Raw genomic sequence first — 22,836 nt, forward strand, 5'->3', positions numbered from 1 at the left:
CAGTTAAACATAGCAATAAACCATCTGAAGTAAGAAGAACAATTTTCTGTTTAGGAACTCAGGATACAGCAATTAGGTGGTTAATTTGACATGTAAGCAGGAAACAGAGTCCAAAACACAATCTTGTTTCTTAGACTTTCAAGTGTTACTTTACAATTTTCAGAAGCATTCATTCTTAGGGGACTATTTCTCACAAAGTTCATTTCATAAATCACATAGTTTAGTCATATTCAGAAATGAATTTAATACAGTCTGCTTCCAACCTGTTGTTATCCTACCAAGCCCATCTTTTGCCTAATTCTTGATTTAGTATCCAACTGGGAAAATATCTAACTAATGTTCTTCTGAAAAAAGAAGCCAATTATCATTATTCTCCCCAAATCCAGAAAACTTTTATTTCCTAATGAAGTGGTGCTCAATATTTAGGGTTTAAAAAAAATCAGCTGTTGATGTATTAAAAGTATCAATTACTGTGTTTTCCAAGAATTAACTTGATCAAAGGCATAGATAGTCCAAGAATCTTCATTTTAATAAACACACACTAGAAATTCTTTTGCATGAGTCCACAGACTATTTGAATATTCATCCTTTATAATACTAATGATCTATAAAACAGCCCCCAAACTATTTCCATGTCCCTATAGGCTTCAGTTTATGATAACAACCTTGGCTTGATGGTCTCATGAAATAAAGATTAGAAGAACCAAAAAACTTTCAGTTCTTCCTAATACTTTGTGATTTAGCTTATAGAGTTAAATAAAAGCCACAACATCTTGAAAATACATCTCCTTAAGTTTATTCCTCTTTACTCAGACAAAAGTCCAGAACCTGTATGTTTGAAATCTAATCTGCTTAATCATGTGTTTCTCTTGACTTGAGGTTTTTATTTACTACCTTTCTATGTCCCTTCAGAATTGATTGTCGGGTGAACAGTTTCTGGCTGTCTCTGAAAGTTGATTTTTATGTTTTCTATAGAGTTGGACAGGCCCATCAGGAGTTCCAGGGATATTATACAGGTGGCTGAGAACAGACTTAGCAGGAATGTGAGAGAAAGTCTCACTGGGTACACGAGATTTATTTTTTAAAAAATAGGGAATTGATGTAAACAGAACATTAGCAAAGTTTCCAATGGGTTCAGCAAGATCTCATTTCAAAAAAAAAAGAAAAAATGATAGCAGACTTTTAGGCTGAGGTTTTCTGCCTCTTGAACTTGCCATAATACATGAAAAGTTAGCCGATTCATTTTCAAGACCCAACAATAGTCACTGTGATCAGCTGGCTAAATGTTGCCCCAAAGAGTGTTTTGCAGCCTGCCATTCATCTCTCTCATGAAAGTACCTGTTCTCAAAGTAGGGCCCTTGGTCAATCTTTACAAACTCGAGACCCATCTCTAGGATAGAGGCCAGATCTGACTTAGTGCATCTGAAACTTAGACCCATTGAAATACCCAGATAATACCTACAACAGAGTTTATGATGGCTCTGCTTCAGATGCAAACAGCATCCAGTTCTGAGTGCTTTCAAACCTACTGTAGGTACAAGATGGTCTGGGACTTACTAAGGCAAGGTATCACAGCTCCAAGGGAATTGCCTTGCTATAGTATCTGTGCATCTCCAAAACAAGTTACATCTCCTAAGAGCCCAAGGACATACCCTTTGGACAAGGATCTCTGGTTTTTTAGTCCCTCTGGGTAACCCCAACAGAGTCCCCTTGAGCCCAAAATGGCATCTTGGGATGGCCACTACCTCAGAATCTTTATCTCTGTGCTAATGTGCCCCTTTCCTAAAAGCAGTATCTGAAAACTTCCACGTGCTATTTTAACTGGCCATCACTCCAAACTGCAGACCTGTGAGACCTCAGAGAATACTAAATCCAAGAAAATCCACTGCTTCTCAAACTGGATTATGTGTATCTCCAGGACTAACTGACAGTGTGTCGGGGGCTCTAGAAGTCCATGCGTGCGTGTGTGCTGCTATTTCTGTCACATCCGACTCTATGTGACCCTATGGACTGTAGCCCATGAGGCTCCTCTATCCATGGGATACTCCAGGCACGAATACTGGAGTGGGTTGCCATACCCTCCTCCAGGGGGTCGTTCAGACCCAGGGATCAAACCTGTGTCTTTTATGTCTCTTGTTTCTTCAGGCCAGTTCTTTACCACTAGCACCACCTGGGAAGCCCCCTATAAGTTCACAGGATTTAAATATTGCAAGATTTTCTGCAATATCAAACTTGCCTGAAACTTGTGAAGGCAAAATACATTTTTATGAAAGTGAAAGTCCCTCAGTCATGTCCAACTCTTTGCGACCCCATGAACTGTATAGACCACGAGGCTCCTCTGTCCATGAAATTCTCCAGCAAAGAATACTGAAGTGGGTTCCCATTTCCTTCTCAGGGAATCCTCCCGACCCAGGGATTGATCCTGGGCCTCCTGAATTGCAGTCTCAAACCATCTGAGCCACCAGGGAAGCCCACATTTTTAAATCAGCACCCAAATATGGAGTAGGTCACAGTATTTGGCTGGATTTTGCAAGAAAAATAAGATTACAAAGAAAAACCTTGCTTGTATTGGCTTCTTGAAGTTAAATAAACATGCTATCTTAAACATGCTATCATTCAGGGTATATATTTAGAAAAACTTGAAACACTACACCAGTCTCCTCAGTTTGCAGATGAAGAAACTGAGGTCAGAGAGAGTATATCATTTGTTCAAAATCAACAATTACTTGGTGTCAGAATATCTATATCCCTCTGCATCGGCCCCATTTTGTTATCACTTGCTGTCTCCTCTGTCTCTCCATAAACTACATGAGGGTAGAGACAGGAGGAGGAGGTCGGTGGAGACGTTGGGGTGGCCAGCAACTAGCTCGTCGGTGCTCGTGGGCTTCGCCCGTTCCGTGCCTCGTCTCTCCCTGGAAGGGGAGGGGGGCTTCGAAGCCGAGCAGAAGCCGCCGCCGCCGTAGTCCCGGGCTTGAAGTCGCTAAGACTTCTCTCAAACTTGTGTGCTGAGGAGACTCAGATGTTGGCCTCAGCTCCTAGGCTGAACTCAGCAGATCGGCCCATGAAAACTTCTGTATTGAGACAAAGGAAAGGATCTGTCAGAAAGCAACATCTATTATCCTGGGCGTGGCAGCAAGGAAGAGGACAGGTAGTGGAAATCCTGCAATCGGAAAAGCAGACTGAAAGGTGACAAAGAAGCTGAAGATGGGTGGTGGAGAGAGGTATAACATTCCAGCCCCTCAAACTAGAAATGTTAGTAAGAACCAACAACAGCTTAGTAGACAGAAGACCAAGGATCAGAATTCCCAGATGAAGATTGTTCACAAGAAAAAGGAAAGAGGACATACTTATAATTCATCATCAGCTGCATGGCAGGCCATGCAAAATGGGGGGAAGAACAAAAATTTTCCAAACAATCAAAACTGGAACTCTAGCTTATCAAGTCCCACCTTACTTTTTAAGTCTCAAACTAATCAGAACTATGCCGGGGCCAAATTTAGTGAGCCACCATCACCAAGTGTTCTTCCTAAACCACCAAGCCACTGGGTTCCTGTTTCCTTTAATCCTTCTGATAAAGAAATAATGACATTTCAACTTAAAACCTTACTTAAAGTACAGGTATAAAATGAGGTAAAGTACTAACATTTAAACTTAGTCATATTTAAGGATAACTGGCAATTGTTTCAGACCAAATTCACTAGGGAATTAATCTGTAAAACTGATTAATGTAGAAAATATAATTAGACTTCATCTTAATTGTTTTATGTGCACTGTGATGGTAGAATCAGTACAGTTTAAGATAACTGAATTATGGATAATTGTATTTGATCTCTTCACTAGTATTCTCAATTGAGTGACCATACAAGTGAAACCATTCAAATTTAGATTTGGGGAATGGTAAAGGAATCAACTTTTTATATTGCTTGTTGGGGGAAAATACTGAAGATTAACATTTCATGGGTCAGCAGATTGACTTGTTAAGATGGTAAATCAGATCATAAGCATCCAGTTAAAGACATACAGGGGTTGAAAACTGTTTGAATCTTTGAGATGTTATTGTCCTAGAGACAGCTAAATCAGTACACCTAAACCAGTAGTATGACAACCTGATGCACTGCCTAAAGAAAATGTGAATTTTTTTTTTAGAGAATAGTATTTTAATGAACTGTATGGTGGTGAATGTGTGAAGGGCACTAGGGGCTATTTAGAATGAAACAAGCCATTGGCCCTCTTGTGTGCAGTGGATAGGTGTCTGCCAACAAATGCACCAAAACCAATTTTTATAGAAACAGTATTTGGTGTTCAGAGTAGCTTTCAAAATAACATTTTTGTATGATGGCACTGCACAAGCTATTCTGACAGTGATACGGCTTTAAATCATCCCTGCAAAGTTTTTTTTAAAGTTGGGAGCTGTATAATGTGAAAGTTCTGCATACCTAGGAAAGAGCCATGTAAATATATGTAATAAAATTGTAGCATATGTAAAGTTTTGTTGGCATTTATCCTATAAAAATAGAATATTTTAGTACAAATTTGCTGAATGTAAGACATGGACTCTTAATACTATGGCCTAATTTTAAAGGTCAAAAAAACCCCCACAAACTAACCTGTTTTTAAATTTTGCCCTTGTGCTGAAGTGCCAGTGTATGTATGTTATAATTGATCTTGCTGTAAACTATATTTCAAAGTAAATCCTAGTGTAAGAAGTTTTATATAACTGAAAAGGTTTTAAGCTGCTAAAACACTTGCTATTTTTGAGATGTGAAATGCAGTATGGGGTTATTTTTTTTCCTTAAACCCAAAGATTAACTATTAAGCAGTCCCTCCAACCTTAAAGACTCCTTTTGGCTTTCGACAGCTTGTGTAACCTATGAGTATAGGGTAGAACGTCAGTGTATTTTTTTTTCTTGTCAACAGGTGCAACCCAGGGGACCAACTTACTGCAAAAGATGTAGTTTCTTGCATAATACCTTGATAACATGTTTTGCTTACTTTAAACATGCTAATTACAACAGCCATCCCAGTAGTAAAAGTGTGTGTATGGGGTGGGGGGGGGGTGTCTATTTTCTAATTTGGCAGCTTTTTTTTATACTTTTAAGCAGAATGGCTAAATTGTTTCTCCAAATAAATTGAGGTGAGATGTCCAAGTCAAATGATGATATCCTAAAAACAAGTTTTATATAGTACTTAATGTACATACATGAATTCGAAGCATGAAATTAAAAAATAAAATTGTTTCTTCCCCAAAAAAAAAAAAAAAAAAAAAAAAAAAAAAAATAAACTACATGAAAGTCGATTCTTCAGATTTTTTTAAGACTTAAAATGCAAATAATCCCAATAAACATATGAGATCATATTGTGGCTCTAAAATTATTGACATGACTTATCCTTTTCCTCTATGTTTTTATAGGGAAAGGGAGAGGCAGAATACAATGGGTCTTTAGGAGTGAACATCTTTGCTTTCACGTGTGAACATTTGTGTGTGTATGCATGTGCACAGAGTTGGAGTGTGTGTATATAGAAATAAAATGTTTATTGGTCTAGGTTTCTGAGTTTGTCATAGGCATATGGTAGAAGGGGAGTAACACAGCCCAAAACAGGGCTGAGTGTCAAAGCACAAATTTCCCTATTTTACAGTTTTGCACATTATAATAGTAGTTGATGTCATCCAAGTGTTGCCTACCTAACCTTGGCCTTTTCCTTGAAAAAAATCATGCCTTCTTGAGTATTCCATCACTCATGTGAAAATATAGCTAAACATCTTTTCACTTGCAGCTGCTTGAAGTAATGGATTATGCCTTTGAACTTGCCAGTAAACTTCACGATCCCAGTATAAATATCAAACTTGTCAAACGTGCTTTCCAAGGAAGCCCTATAATGAAAAGCTTATCTGTTTGGGGGGTAAGTTAATACCTCCACTTGGCCTCAAAGTCAGAGCCTGAGAAAATTTTGCTTGTAGATAACTTCCTGCCAGCTATCAGGGGTCATCTCTGGCTAGGCCCGGAGTAGCTTTCACTGAAGTTTGGTCTGGACCACTGTCCTGCTGCCACAGAGCCAGGCATGCTCCCCTAGAGCTCCCCAAGAGCTCGGCACCTTCCTCTATACTTTTTCCTCTTCCCTTTGAGTCAGCACATCAGAGGATCAATGGAGTCTGCAGGCCAGAGCTACCACCAAAAGAAGAGAAAGAAGTTGATGAGGTTGTGACAGGATTTGGCTGGAACTATATATGGTGCCTAATGCTGTCAGACCCTTGATGGGCTTCCCTGGTGGCTCAGAGGTTAAAGCATCTGCCTGCAATGCAGGAGACTGGGATTCGATTCCTGGTTCAGGAAGATCCCCTGGAGAAGAAAATTACAACCCACTCCACTATTCTTGCCTAGAGAATTCCATGGATGAAGGAGCCTGGTACTCTACAGTCCACAGGGTCGCAAAGAGTCGGACACGACTAAGCGACTTCACTTTCACTTTTTCAATGCTGTCAGAAGAGTGGGTGGAACAAATAATTCTCGCCTTGCACATCACCAGGCCTTGGGTGGCAGCCAGTGGGGCCAAGGGCAGATTCTCTGACTCTGGAATATAATAGAACAGCTTGCAATTTCTTCTTTCTGGGTAATATAGATGGCAAGAAGGTGAAACCCTGAAAGAAAGGCTCTGCCTTCGAACAACAAAACCACAACTCGGTGTCAAATTTTGAAGGATCAAAAAATATTTTTTAAAGAGAAGTTAGAACAGAAATATTATTCAATATAAGTAGTAAGAATAATGACTTTAAAGCAATGGCCACACAAGTTTCATCCTTGTGAATGTTTCTGTCTAACCCATGTTTTCATAAGGAAAGATTCCCTTCATCCTCACCTGGGTCATGGCATTCTTAGCAATCCCCACAGGCTGCCAGTCCTTTGGGCCACATCAAAGCCCTCTGGGGGAAAGGCCGGGGCGTTTTCTTTTCTCCCTAGGTAGTTGAGGAATAATCATAATGAGAACCTTGTGACTTTCCTTAGAAGTGAAACCTGTTTCTACAGTGTGCCCTAGAGACATCTTCTGTGGTATGACACAGAAGGAAAATTCAGCGAACAATCGCTGACAATCAGGCTGGCCCCTCTGAACAAATGTTTCTACCTGGCCCCACTAATAAAGATACCAGACCTGTTGTTTCTTTTTCTCTCCGTTTTTTTTTTTTTTTTTTGGTCCTAACTACTTTTATATCTGTGGCCAGATGTATTGTAGTTAAATTTCAAAAAACACTCATTTGGCAGTTTTGTACGGTGGTACTATAATGTTTATAAAGCCCCTGGTGCCAGTGTGAAAGTGACATGCACAGATAGGCACTTTAAAGGGGGCATAAAATGAACAAAATGCATTACCAAATGCAATACTCAGTATTAACCACATTCATATGAGTTTCGTATTTGATCCAATAAACCTGTGGTGCCAGATGTAAAATTAGCCTGTAAAACTTTCCATCCACTTTAACCATTACTGTTACTGCTCTCAAATACCAATGTTCAAAGGTGGCATCTTACTTCAAAAAAAATTAATTTAAAAGGTATATAATGCATATTAATCATGTATAGCAGGATACACAAAAGACTCAGGTTCTATCTATTCCTGGGTTTGAAAGATCTACCCACTCTAGTATTCCTGCCTGGAAAATCCCATGGACAGAGGAGACTGGCAGGCTTACAGTCCATAGGGTCACAAAGAGTCGGACAAGACTGAACAGGCATGCATTATATATGATGTGTGTATATATGTAAAATAATTACAATTTTTCCAACTATTGAGGAAAATGAAAAAGGTTCTTTCTTTCATTCTCAATGAGACTTAACCTCATGTCAGAATGTGCATAGAAGCCAGGTTGCATGGTCTCTACCATCCAGTCACTTGGTCTGGGGATGGACGTGTGAATCAAACTACATCTCCCTGTGAGATGCATTAGTACAGGTTCAGTAGTATCTTTGGGAGAAGACATCTGCCTCATTAAACTCGCATTTGTGAGGATGCTTGTCTGTTGCTGACAAGGGGCGCCTTCAGCAGAGAGTCAAGAATGAAGCTGACTCAGAGTAAAGCAGAGTTTAAAAAAAAAAAAGCCAATGCCTGAGAACATTATTTAAGCAGCTGGGCGCAGGTGTCCCTGTAGCCAGATCTTCCTTGGATTTTTCATAAAAGTATGTTAATAAATCCCTTTCTTTGCCTAAGCAGATTGGCGTTAGATTTTCTCTCTTTCAACTGAAAGTGTACTGAAAGTGTACATCTTTACTAAAGTTCCACTAGTTTTCTCATGTTAATATGTAAGGTAAATATTATCTTCATTTAACAAATTAAAACTTCAAGAGTCAGATGAAAAACTAAGTTAACTACCTGGCCCAAGACCACACAGGAAGTTTAAGGAACAAAATCTAAGTCTAAAATCTAGGTTATTAATATACACTTAGGGATTTTTAATGTAAGTTTAAATGTAAATATAGTTGGAAGGAAAAATAACTTAATGTAAATTTCAATAAATGAAAGATCTAAGTGTACATCATTAGTGGAAGAATCAAAACTGAATTTTAAAGGAACGGGAAACTGAAAGAAGCCTGGACAGACAAGAAAGCACATGATAAGAGCTGACATTCATTGAAGGCACACGGATGAACTGACTTCATTCTCGCCTGACCATTATTAGGTGGATACTATTAATATTACTATCCCCATTGTATAGACTAAAAGCAGAAGCACAAAGAGGTGTAACACCTGGTCCAAAATTACACAGCTGCTCAGTGCAGTCCTCCACATTTGGTTCTCATTTTATATAGGGAAAATTAGGAAGTGAATACTTAAGTAGAACATATCAATATTAGCTGGGCTAACAAATACTTGTTTTGGCAGAAATATTCCTCCAGAATCCCACAGTTCCTAGAATGTTGTTTGATAAGATATGTAATCAAATAAATTACTTTACCTTTGAGATTTTATGAGAAATTTGCTAATGTGTAGAAATGTATTATATAATATATACACATACTTTTTTTTTCTGGCTGTGTCATGCACAGCATGCAGGATCTAAGTTCCCTGACCAGGGATCGAACCTATGCCCATTGCAGTGGAAGCGTGGAGCCCTAATCACTGGACTACCAGGGAATTTCCTAGAAATATGCTATAAAGAATTATATTTCCACTGAGATATTCAGATGGGCAGAATATATCATATATAACAGCTTTCATCACTGAGAAGTTTATTTAGCAGAATCTGAAGTCCTAGGATCTTCATATTTTAGTAAGGAAGGGGAAAAAAAAAAAAAAAAAAACTATCAGAGCCTTCTTGCAGCCTAACTGTCAGAGATGTTCCTGGAAGTTGTTTGACAATTATAGATTTAGCATGGCAGAGTCTGAGGTACTCAATAGTGTTTCCACTAATTATTTAACATGACACTTGATAATTTAGGTAAGTTCTGAAAATATAAGAGACAAAAATGGAGTATGCAAGAAGTATTCGTAGTTGACATATCCACATTAATAATTGTTAAACTTCCGAGTGTTCATTGATAAGGGAAGTAGTAAAGGTCATTAAAGACACTTTTTTAAAGGAATACAGATATGAGCGGTCCTATTCTGGGTCCATTACTGATGGGCTCTGGCTTGTAGGCAGCTGTGCAAAGAGCTTTGTCTGAAAATCTTTAGATAGTCTTGTGTGACCTTACCCTAATTTCCCAGAAAACCTGGGCTGCCTTTTCCTTTGTAGGGAAGGTCAGACAGGGAACATCTTAAAAGAAGATAAAAGAGGTGCTGAGGAAATGAAGGGAATGCAATTCTTTCAAAAACTTGTCATAAAGCTACCTCCATGTGCTAAGAATAATATTATATTATAGAGGCCTGCTACTTTCAGGCCTTTTATGTTAAAATAGTAACTTTAAGGAGCTTACATAATGCCATTTTGACCTGCTGTCCTTCATTCCGGCTCTGGCTCTCTGACCATGATGGTTTCCCTGGACATGACAAAAAAAACAGACTGACTTGTGATAATGTTTATAACTGCATTATTAATGGCCCTTTCTGCTTCTGAGAGAATGAAGTCATGAGGAAACATTTACTAAGACTTTTTAAAATGTCCCAGTTAATTGTTCTAAGATAAGTTAGAGCCAACCTCCCAAAAGAAGAATTATTATGTCACAAATGAAAATAGACTTCTCTAGAAGATCCTTCTAAAAATTTGGAAGAACAACCTACAGTGCCATACATTTTTTCTTTTTTTATACTCTGAGATTTTTCAAATATGAGGAAATATACTTCAAAGTTTACAGTTTATTTTTCCTTTTCATGAAGAGTGGCCATGATTTAACAAAAAAAAGAAAAGAAAATGAGCAAAGTTGTAACTGAATCCAATTTGAAAGCCTTGCTGTATGAAACAGTGTACTTGAATAGTCCTTAATATATGTAAAACATAATTTTACTCCTCTGTTCAGCTCAGTTGCTCAGTTGTGACTGACTCTTTGCCACCCCACGGACTACAGCACACCAGGCTTCCCTGTCCTTAACCAACTCTCAGAATTTCCTCAAACTCATATCCATGGAGTTGGTGATGTCATCCAGCCATCTCATCCTCTGTCATCCTCGTCTCTTCCTGCCTTCAATGTTTCCCAGCATCAGGGTCATTTCCAGTGAGTCAGTTCTTGGCATCAGGTGGCCAAAGTATTAGAGTTTCAGCTTCAGCATCAGTTGTTCCAATGAATATTCAGGACTGATTTCCTTTAGGATTAACTAGTTTGATCTCCTTGCAGTCCAAGGGACTCTCAAGGGTCTCCAACGCCACAGTTCAAAAGCATCAATTCTTAGGCATTCTGGTTTCTTTATAGTCCAACTCTCACATCCATAACTACTGGAAAAACCATAGCTTTGACTAGATGGACCTTTGTCAGCAAAGTGATGTCTCTACTTTTTAATAAGCTGTCTAGGTTGGTCATAGCTTTTCTTCCAAGGAGCAAGCATCTTTTAATTTCATGGCTGCAGTCACCATCTGCAGTGATTTTGGAGGCCAGAAAAGTAAAGTCTCTCACTGTTTTCACTGTTTCCCCATCTATTTGCCATAAAGTGATGGGACCAGATGCCATGATCTTTGTTTTTTTGATGTTGAGCTTTAAGCCAACTTTTTCACTCTCCTCTTTCATGTTCATCAGGAGGCTCTTCAGTTCCTCTTCACTTTCTGCCATAAGGGTGGTGTCATCTGCATATCTGAGGTTATTGATATTTCTCCTGGAAAACTTGATTCTATCTTGTGCTTCATCCAGCCTGGCATTTTGCAGGATGTACAGTGCATTTAAGTTAAATACGTAGGGAGACGATATACAGCCTTGATGTACTCCTTTCCCAATTTGGAACCAGTGGGTTGTTCATGTCTGGTTCTAACTGTTGCTTCTTGACCTGCATAAAGATTTCTCAGGAGGCAGGTAAGATGTTCTGGTATTCCCATCTCTCAGAATTTTCCACTGCTTGTTGTGATCCACACAGTCAGAGGCTTTATTGTAGTCAAGGAGGCAGAAGTAGATGTTTTTCTGGAATTCTCTTGCTTTTTTGATGATCCAATGGATGTTCCCAATTTGATCTCTGGTTCCTCTGCCATTTCTAAATTCAGATTGTACATCTGGAAATTCTCTGTTCACCTATTGTTGAAGCCAGACTTGGAGAATTTTGAGCATTACTTTGCTAGCGTGAGAGGTGAGTGCAATTGTGTGGTAGTTTGAACCTTCCTTGGCATTGCCTTTCTTTGAGATTGGAATGAAAACTGACCTTTTCCAGTCCTGTGGCCACTGCTGAGTTTTCCAAATTTGCTGGCATATTGAGTGCAGCACTTTCACAGCATCATCGTTCAGGATTTGAAATAGCTCAGCTGGAATTCCCTCACCTCCACTAGCTTTGTTCATAGTGATGCTTCCTAAGGCCCACTTGACTTCGGACACTAGGATGACTGACTCTGGGTGAGTGATCACACCATCGTGGTTGTATGAATCATTAAGATCAGTTTTCATGTCATTTACAAGAAAAATAGCTTACTGTGTAAAAACTGTATATCATATATTACTTACTTCAAATTTTATTGTTTTTTTTTGTTGGTGTTGTTTTTCCTTCCAAATGAAAGTACTTACTGTCTTGTAGGAAAAAAGTATCTATCAGATCTTGGTATTTGGTAGATACCTCGTGCTCCAGAAATTACAGCATAGAATGAAACTCAGAAACAATGAGAAAAAATTAGCCATTGTTATTCCTATAATATACCTGTATAAGTTTTGGGTTTTGCATATTTTGTCTCTTCATTGGTGTGGGTAATGGAGGATAGAATATAATTGTATTCAATTCAACAATGCTGAATTCAATCTTAAGTCCTAGATCATTAGCTGACCACTACTTGTTGGCATTTTAAATGCTTTTTCCTCTTACAATGGGTGTTATTAGATTCTCTGGAAGCCAAAATTCTATTAATTTGAGTTTTGAGAATTTGCCTAATAGACTTAGAAAATCAAGATTAATAAAATTCTGCCTTGCAAAAGATAAATCAAGCATAGATAATTATATTCATTTTAATAATTTGGTTTTATAATAGTATTCCATAAAAGAAATAAAAAGTACTTAGATTAGATTACTAATAGGTATCTCTACCTAATATACTGCAGATACTAAAAGGCAATTTATTTAAAATATATGTGTGCATATATATATTTAAAGTGAAACAATTCTGAAGTAACAAAGCAAATAATATAACAAAAGATCAATATTCTTGGAATATTTCTTACCACCTATATTTTGGTTAGGAAATTTTCTGTGATTTGCCTTTTAATATTTTTTTGTTGTACCAAATGCATTTTTAAGACTAATTGTCTTCAACTGTAAAATGAATCACCAGTTTAACAATTTAACAGTTTAACAATTTTCTAGGACAAATAAGAAATATCATATTAAAAACTCACTTTTTACCATGATAATAAATATTTAGGTCTATTATTATATAACCTATTTTCTTTTGTATTACAACACTTGAGTTTAATAATATTTCATATTCAAATATTAAAATTTATTGAATCATTTGGCATTTTGTCATTATGCATAGCTTCAAAAAAATACTTTTCCTCTTAACACATGCTAGGTATTTTCATATTTTTAGCATTCTTAAAATTAATATATAATTTCAAAATATGTAAAAAAAAGACTAAGATATATGCTTTACCCTTCTACTTGGTAAACTGTATTAAAGCTTTAGATTTTGTGTGTTCTCAATTTAATTATTTGCTTTTAGATTATCATTATTTATTATGCATTATATTATGTTGTATTAAAAAGCAGAGGCATCACTTTGCCAACAAAGGTCTGCATATTCAAAGCTATGGTTTTTCCAGTAGTCATAAACAGATGGGAGAGTTGAACCATAAAGAAAGCTGAGCGCCAAAGAATTGACGCTTTGAAACTGTGGTGCTTGTGAAGACTCTTGGGAGTCCCTTGTACAGCAAGGAGATCAAACCAGTCAATCCTAAAGGAAACCAACCCTGAATATTCATTAGAAGGACTGATCCTGAAGCTAAAGCCCAATACTTTCTGCAACCCAAGCCACCTGCTGTGAAGAGCTGACTCATTGGAAAAGACCCTGATGCTGGGAAAGATTGTGGGCAGGAGGAGAAGGGGGCAGCAGAGGATGAGATGATTGGCTGGGATCATCAACTCAGTAGACATGAGTTTGAACAAACTTAGGGAGATAGTGAAGGACAGGGAAGCCTGTTGTGCTGCAGTCCATGGGGTCACAGAGAGTCAGACATGACTTAGCAACTGAACAACTACAGAAGTTATACAAAGTCTTTTAAAAGTCAGCCAGAAGACATTAACAGATGTTCAGCTCCTTTAAGTTTTTAAAACTCAAGAACAGATGATATCAGCTTCTCCTAGCTTTGAGCATTCTATGACTTGTAGAAGACTTCTAGCAGTTTTTACTGTCTATAATTTCAGGGAATCTTCTGAGTACACAATTCATCTTCATTTTGATCTATAGTGTATTGTGATTTTGAAAAGAGATTTTATTTGAAAAACTGAATTATAAACTTTAGTGAAAATTCAACTGCAATAACCCTGTGTACGAGACAGCAAAAGAGACACTGATGTATAGAACAGTCTTATGGACTCTATGGGAGAGGGAGAGGGTGGGAAGATTTGGGAGAATGGCATTGAAACATGTAAAATATCATGTATGAAACGAGATGCCAGTCCAGGTTCGATGCACGATACTGGATGCTTCAGGCTAGTGCACTGGGACGACTCAGAGGAATGGTATGGGGAGGGAGGAGGGAGGAGGGTTCAGGATAGGGAACACATGTATACCTGTGGCGGATTCATTTTGATATTTGGCAAAACTAATACAATTATGTAAAGTTTAAAAATAAAATAAAATTTAAAAAAAAATTCAACTGCATGTGAAGCCACTAGTACCCAAAAACTCATTAAGGTGACCAGAGAAGGAAAATCACCTCTATTTACAACTGACCTCATGTATGTTCAGTCAAATATCACAGCTTGACAACCACTTCCTGCCTGACACTGAGAGTGACATGCCACTCAGTGCCATCGGTAGTAAAGTTAAAACCAACAAACCACAAAAACCTGGAGCTTAGGCTTAATTATTTCTGCTTCCTGAACTTCTGTTAAATTTTCATATTTTGTTTTCGAAATTAATTCCTCTCACAGCCTCACTTATTGCATTTTATTTCATGGTTATTTATGCAACTGTCCTATCTGTTCTGCTAGATTATAATTGTTGATGTGCACATGGAGGATTGTGCTTCCCCAGCCACAATGAGTCTGGTTTTCCGACTCAACACATTCCTACATAACTCCAAGAGTTCCATTAAAATTCATTCAGTGTAAAGTTATAAATAATAACACAGGCTACTCTTTATTGAACTAGCCATCAAGTGGAGTTATCAAACACAAGAATTAGTGTGAGTACTTATAATCATCCACCCCCCTTCACTGTATATCCAAGAGGTAATCCATTTTTCTGCCTTCCAGAATAATTCCAGTGAAGATGTTTTGCATGCCAAAAATATCCATTTTTTGAGTTGAAGACAGGTTAAGATAAAGAACAATATCCATCATTCTCTTTACAGTAGCTCATAGCAAATGCTTGATTTAGTATCTTCTGAATGAATGGATATATAAATTACTATATGTATGTATTAGTTATGTAGTGCTGCATAACAAATTATACCCCAATTTAGCAGCTTAAAACAACCAGCATTAACTCACAGCTTCTTTGAGTCAGGAAACTAGATTGAAGCTTAGCTAGATTCTTGTGTTTCAAGGTTCCCAATGATGTTGCAATCCAGCTGTCTTACAAGGCGGCAGTCATCTTGAGACTCAAAAGAAGCAAAAGAATCTGCTTTCAAGCTGACTCATGTGGTTATTGGAAAGGCTCTGTTGGACTTGAGGACTTCAGTTTCTCATTCTGCCATGTAGGACAGCTCGCTTCCCTCAATATATATGACCCAGGAGAAAAAAAAAATGAGAGACAAAGAGGGAGAGTGATGGAGGGAGAAAGGTAGACAGGGAAGATAGAGAGGAAGAGAAAGAGAGGGAGAGAAAGAGACAGAGAAAGGAGCCACAGTTTATATCTTTTCATAACCTCATATCAGAATTGACTTTTTGGGACTTCCCTGGCAGTCCAATGGTTAAGACACCATGTTCCCAATGCAGGGAGCATGTGTTCAATTCCTGGTTGGGGAACTAAGATCCCACATGCAAATATTGAAGCCAAAAATTAAAATTAAAAAAAATTAAAACATTGGCTTTCCATCCCTTCTGCCATATTCTATTCCTGAGAAGGATGCAATAAGTTCAGCATATAGTCAAGGAGAGAGGATTACACAGGGTGTAAATAGAAGGAGGAAGGGATCCTTGAGGGTCTTCTCAGAGGCTGCCTACACTTTCCCAGTGGTCAGTGGTAAAGAATCCTCCTGCAATGTGGGAGCTGCAGGAGACTCTGGTTCAATCCCAGGGTCAGGAAGATCCCCTGAAGAAGGAAATGGTAACCCACTCCTGTATTCTTGCCTGGAGAATCCCATGGACAGAGAAGCCTGGCGAGCTACAGTCCATAGGGTTGCAAAGAGTTGGACACAACTGAAGTGACTTAGCACACTTCCACTATTAATACAATGTATGTGAGATAAAACATTGCTCTATCATTTCCTCTTTCCAGTGCATTTTACCTAGGAATTAGATTTGGTACAAATTTTATTATCCTTATGTAGACTTCTTTTTTTTTTTTTTTTAGTTATTCATTATATTTCTTGTCTAAGGTGACTTTGCTCACACATTTCATTTTTGGAGTTGGCTGCCACCTATTTTGTCTAGGGAGTGTTAGCTGCTACAGTTCATCTTTCCCCCTCATGATTTAATTCATACAGTTGTAGACTAGACTGAACCTCTTCCTGTACTAGTCTCATGAGAGTCAGTGTTTCACCCAGGTGAGAGGAGAAACCACAACGACACTTGGGATTTAGGCTCAGGACACTCATAATGCGACTTCTGCAGCATCCTACTGGTCAAACCCAGTCATGTGGTCAACCTTTCAAGAAGTCAAGAAAAATTCCCCATTTCCATTGAAATGGGAAACTTCTGGCCATGAAATTATCTTTCTCTCTCTTTTCCCTAGTTGCAATATTTTATATTTCTTTCATGTTTAAAACATATCCACCCTTTCTCAGTTCAGTTCAGTTCAGTCGCTCAGTCATGTCTGACTCTCTGAATTGCAGCACGCCAGGCCTCCTTGTCCATCACCAACTCCCGGAGTTCACTCAAACTCACGTCCATCGAGTCGGTGATGCCATCCAGCCATCTCATCCTCTGTCGTCCCCTTCTCCTCCTGCCCCCAATCCCTCCCAGCATCAGGGTCTTTTCCAATGAATCAACTCTTCTCAAGAGGTGGCCAAAGTATTGGAGTTTCAGCTTTAGCATCAGTCCTTCCAAAGAACACCCAGGACTGATCTCCTTTAGAATGGACTGGTTGGATCTCCTTGCAGTCCAAGCGACTCTCAAGAGTCTTCTCCAGCACCACAGTTCAAAAGCATCAATTCTTCAGCCCTCAGCTTTCTTTACAGTCCAACTCTCACATCCATACATGACCACTGGAAAAACCAAAGCCTTGACTAGACGGACGTTTGTTGGCGAAGTAACGTCTCTGTTTTTGAATATGCTATCTAGGTTGGTCATAACTTTTCTTCCAAGGAGTAAGCGTCTTTTAATTTCATGGCTGCAGTCACCATCTGCAGTGATTTTTAAGCCCCAAAAACTAAAGTCTGACACTGTTTCCACTGTTTCCCCATCTATTTGCCATGAAGTGATGGGACCAGATGCCATGATCTTCGTTTTCTGAATGTTGAACTTTAAGCCAACTTTTTCACTCTCCTCTTTCACTCTCATCAAGAGGCTTTTGAGTTCCTCTTCACTTTCTGCCATAAGGGTGGTGTCATCTGCATATCTGAGGTTATTGATATTTCTCCCAGCAATCTTGAATCCAGTTTGTGTTTCTTCCAGCCCAGTGTTTCTCATGATGTACCCTGCATATTAGCTACCCAACGTCCGAGGTCAGGGGCGGCAGCCGAGAGTGCCAGGCTGCGACAGCGCAGGAGCAGCCAAGAGGAGCTTCCCCATGTCTGAGGTCAGGGACGGCAGCTGGGAGATGCTACCCCACACCCGAGGCCAGGGGCGGTGGCCAGGAGGAGCTAACCCATGTCCAAGGAGCAGTAGTTGTGCAGACACAGGAGGGCCTAGAGGATCAGTCACCCTTTCTCAAGATTCCCTCAAATCTCATACTGTGGTAATCAGTCTTAAGTCCACAGTTTTGCTAACTGCCTCAAGTCTGGCTGCCTCTGAGGTTCCTTGAGTACAGATCCTAAGGTGTTGTTGCACTTAATCCAAAGATTTAAGAATTAAAAAGGCAAATTATCTGCCACTCATAGAGCCAACAATCCTAGTGAGGTAGTGACAGATTAAGCATAATAAACACTTGTCCAAAAAGGGGAAGAACAGAAGGTACATGAGCATGGACTAAAACAATCTCACTGCTATGCTTGGCAGTTGGGACTGGTTGTTGGCTGAGCCACTCTCTCCAAGTGGCCTCTCTCCAAGAGGTTAATTGGGCTTCTTCACATCATGGTTGCAGGATTCCAAAAGGGCAAGAGAAAAAACCACAAGGTCTCTTGAGGTTGAAGTTTCAAAGCCACATACTATTATTTCTGCCACATTTTACTGGCCAATGCAAATCACAGGATAAATCTAAACTTCAGTTCAGTTCAGTTCAGTCACTCAGTCGTGTCTGACTCCTTGAGACCCCGTGGACTGCAACACACCAGGCTTCCCTGTCCATCACCAACTCCAGGAGTTTACTCAAACTCCTGTCCTTTGAGTTGGTGATGCCATCCAACCATCTCATTTTCTGTTATCCCTTTCTTCTCCCACCTTAAATCTTTCCCAGCATCAGGGTCTTTTCAAATGAGTCAGCTTTTAGCATCAGGTGGCCAAAGTATTGGAGTTTCAGTTTCAGCATCAGTCCTTCAAATGAATATTCAGGACTGATCTCCTTTAGGATTGACTGGTTGGATCTCTTTTCTGTCCAAGGGACCCTCAAGAGTCTTCTCCAACACTACAGTTCAAAAGCATCAATTCTTCAGCGCTCAGCTTTCCTCATATTCCAACTCTCACATCCATACATGACCACTGGAAAAACCATAGCCTTGACTAGATGGACCTTTGTTGACCAAGTAATGTCTCTACTTTTTACTATGCTGTCTAGGTTGGTCATAACTTTTCTTCCAAGGAGTAAGCATCTTTTCATTTCATGGCTGCAGTCACCATCTGCGGTGATTTTGGAGCAACAAAAAATAAAGTCAGCCACTGTTTCCACTGTTTCCCCATCTATTTGCCATGAAATGATGGGACCAAATGCCATGATGTTAATTTTCTGAATGTTGAGCTTTAAGCTAACTTTTTCACTCTCCTCTTTCACTTTCATCAAGAGGAGATGAAAGTGTTCTCTTTAGTTCTTCTTCACTTTCTGTCATAAGGGTGGTGTCATCTGCATATCTGAGGTTATTGATATCTCTCCCTGAAATCTTGATTCCAGCTTGTGCTTCCTCCAGCCCAGAGTTTCTCATGATGTACTCTGCATATAAGTAAAATAAGCAGGGTGACGATATACAGCCTTGGCATTCTCCTTTCCCGATTTGGAACCAGTCTGTTGTTCCATGTCCAGTTCTAACTGTTGCTTCCTGACCTGCATACAGATTTCTCAAGAGGCAGGTCAGGTGGTCTGGTATTCCTATCTCTTTCAGAATTTTCCACAGTTTATTGTGATCCACACAGCCAAAGGCTTTGTCATAGTCAAAAAAGCAGAAATAGATGTTTTTTTGGAACTCTCTTGCTTTTTCAATGATCCAGTGGATGTTGGCAGTTTGATCTCTTGTTTCTCTGCCTTTTCTAAAACCAGCTTAAACATCTAGAAGTTCACGGTTCAGGTACTGTTGAAGCCTGGCTTGGAGACTTTTGAGCATTACTTTACAGCGTGTGAGATGAGTGCAATTGTGTGGTAGTTTGAGCATTCTTTGGCATTGCCTTTCTCTGGGATTGGAATGAAAACTGACCTTTTCGAGTCCTGTGGCTACTGCTGAGTTTTCCAAATTTGCTGGCATATTGAGTGCAGCACTTTCACAGTGTCATCTTTCAGGATTTGAAATAGCTCAACTGGAATTCCATCACCTCCACTAGCTTTGTTCATAGTGATGCTTCCTAAGTCCCACTTGACTTCACATTCCTGCGTCTGACTCTAGGTAGGTGATCACACCATCATGATTATCTGGCATGTGAAGATCTTTTTTGTACAGTTCTTCTGTATGTTCTTGCCACCTCTTCTTAATATCTTCTGCTTCTGTTACATCCATACCATCTCAATCTAAACTTAAGGAAATGGAAATACTTTGAAGAAATCACTGCAGCCATCTTTGCAGATCATTGAACAAAAGAAGCTACTGGCCATCTCTGTCACAGTTTAGTGCCACAGCTTAACAAGTAAAATGAGAATTTGAAGATTTTACTTTGGAAATTTCTAGTAATTAACCAGTATGTCTCTTCATAGTTCTACCTGTATATTAGCCTGGTGTCATCATGAGAAATGCTGGGCTGGAGGAGTTACAAACTGGAATCAAGATGAGCAGGAGAAACATCAACAACCTCAGATATGCAGAAGATACCACTCTAAAGGCAGAAAGCAAAGAGGAACTAAAAAGCCTCTTGATGAAGGTGAAGGAGGAGAGTGAAAAAGCCAGCTTAAAACTAAATATTAAAAAAACTATGATCATGCAATCTGATGCCATTATATCATGGGAACTAGATGGGGGAAAAGTGGAAGCAGTGACAGATTTCCTCTTCTTTGGCTCTAAAATTACTGTGGATGGTCACTGGAGACATGAAATCAGAAGATGATTGCCTCTTGACAGGAAAGCTACGACAAACCTAGACCATATATTGAAAAGCAGACATCACTCTGTTGACAGAGGTCCGTATAGTCAAGACTATGGTCTTCCCAGTGGTCATGTATGATTGTTGAGAGCTGAACTGTAAAGAATACACAGTGCCATAGAATTGATATTTTCAAAATATGGTGCTGGAGAAGACTCCTGAGAGTCCCTTGGACAGTGAGGAGATCAAACCAGTCAATCCTAAAGGAAATTAACCCTCAATTTTCATTGGAAAGACCTATGCTAAAGCTGAAATTCCAGTATTTTGGTCATCTGATGTGAACACCCAATTCATTGGAAAACTCTCTGATGCTGGGAAAGACTGAGAATAGAAGGATAAGAGGGCATCAGATGATGAAATGGTTGGATGGCATCCCTTGTGCAATGGACATGAACGTGGGCAAACTTCAGGACATGGTGAGGGACATGGAAGCCTGGCATGCTGCAGTCCATGGTGTATCAAACTGTTAGACATGATAGGGTGACTCAACAGCAACAACAATTAGCCCAGTTTTCTTTTCCACCGGGATGCTGGCACAACCACATGCACCAAGGAAGGGATACAAGCATTTCAGAGCATATAGCAAAAAAAGTGAGATGGACGTGAATATTCTCTCAACCTTGCCATTTCATCTAACCAAGACTTTGTCAATGGATTTTAGACAGCAATGTTCTATATAGCTTTAGGCACAGAAATATGGGAACAGAAGAAATCAGTTTTCAGACTGTAATCAGTTCAGTTCAGTTGCTCAGTCATGTACGACTCTGCGACTCCATGGACTATGGCATGCCAGGCCTCCCTGTCCATCAAAGACCCCCAGAGTTTACCCAAGCTCATGTCCATTTAGTTGGTGATGCCATCCAACTATCTCATCCTCTGTTGTTCCCTTCTCCCACCTTCAATCTTTCACATCATCAGGGTTTATTAAATGAGTCAGTGGTGGCCAAATTATTGGAGTTCCAGCTTTAACATCAGTCCTTCCAATGAAAATTCAGGACTGATTTCCTTTAGGACGGACTGGTTGGATCTCCTTGCAGTCCAAGGAACTCTCAAGAGTCTTCTCCAACACCACAGTTCAAAAGCATCAATCCTTTGGTGCTCAGCTTTATTTATCGTCCAACTCTCACATCCATACATGACCACTGGAAAAATCATAGCCTTGACTAGATGGACCTTTGTTGTCAAAGCAATGTCTCTGTTTTTTAATATGCTGCCTAGTTTGGTCATAACTTTTCTTCCAAGGAGCATGCATCTTTTAATTTCGTGGCTGCAGTCACCATCTGCAGTGATTTTGGAGTACCCAAAAATAGAGTCTACCACTCTTTCCATTGTTTCCCCATCTATTTGCCATGAAGTGATAGGACCAGTTGCCATGATACTAGTTTTCTGAATGTTGAGTTTTAAGCCAAATGTTCACTCTCCTCTCTCACTTTCATCAAGAGGCTTGTTAGTTCTTCTTCACTTTCTGTCATAAGGGTGGTGTCATCTGCATATCTGAGATTATTGATATTTCTCCTGGCAATCTCAATTCTAGCTTGTGGTTCATCCAGTCCAGCATTTCTCAACATACACTCTGCATATGAGTTATTAGGGTGACAATATACAGCCTTGACATTCTCCTTTCCTGATTTGGAACCAGTCTGCTGTTCTATGTCCAGTTCTAACTGTTGCTTCTTGACTTGCATACAGATTTCTCAGGAGGCAGTTTGGTATTCCCATCTCTTTAAGAATTTTACACAGTTTGTTGTGATCCACGTAGTCAAATTCTGACTGTAATAACCCATTGTAAATGGTTGACCATAATTTGAAGGTCAAAGAAACAAAAGGGAAGTGGCTTAGCATCCCAAATCTGAAAAAAAAAAAAAAAAAACCTGTCATGTACCATAACTGGTTTCCCATCCACATTTACCTACAGAGCCGATGTTTGTTCACATTTATTAATGTATGTTTTTGAAGACAAAAATCCACAACTAACACATTATATTGATAATATCAATATTAATTAGTGACTTTAGCTTATGTTTTTAAAATCCTTTACATGATTTAGTAAAAATCTCAAATACCCAGTGATACTCCATAAGATGGATAGATGGAAATTTACTGTTAAAAGTATTTGTAGTCATTAATTATGAGGAAATGTTTGATGTATTATATTTAAAAAATCAAGGAACAAAAGAGAATACATTACTTTCTTTCTTTTTATATTACAGCTTTTTTCTTCAAATTTTTAAACAATTCCTTGAGTGCAGCTCAATATAAAAGAGAAAAAAAGAACTTCCTACTTTGATTGTGCAGTTTGCTTTTATTAGT

At 39.0% G+C, this 22,836-nt stretch overlaps 1 protein-coding gene across 1 annotated transcript; it reads left to right on the forward strand.

The window, feature by feature from the left end:
• The first annotated feature begins 2,818 nt into the window (after positions 1–2,818).
• Positions 2,819–5,242, forward strand: LOC113875837 (proline-rich nuclear receptor coactivator 2). Its single transcript, XM_027514506.1, has one exon. The coding sequence runs from the start codon at positions 3,205–3,207 to the stop codon at positions 3,622–3,624; it is 420 nt and encodes a 139-aa protein (XP_027370307.1). The 5' UTR covers positions 2,819–3,204; the 3' UTR covers positions 3,625–5,242.
• The last annotated feature ends 17,594 nt before the right edge of the window (positions 5,243–22,836 follow it).

This window comes from Bos indicus x Bos taurus, chromosome 2 (assembly GCF_003369695.1).
Source record: "Bos indicus x Bos taurus breed Angus x Brahman F1 hybrid chromosome 2, Bos_hybrid_MaternalHap_v2.0, whole genome shotgun sequence".
Lineage (NCBI taxonomy): Eukaryota > Metazoa > Chordata > Mammalia > Artiodactyla > Bovidae > Bos > Bos indicus x Bos taurus.

Bases quoted from the DNA above. Each gene is read 5' to 3' on its own strand.
- LOC113875837 (XM_027514506.1), top strand. From the start codon at position 3,205: ATGGGTGGTGGAGAGAGGTATAACATTCCAGCCCCTCAAACTAGAAAT.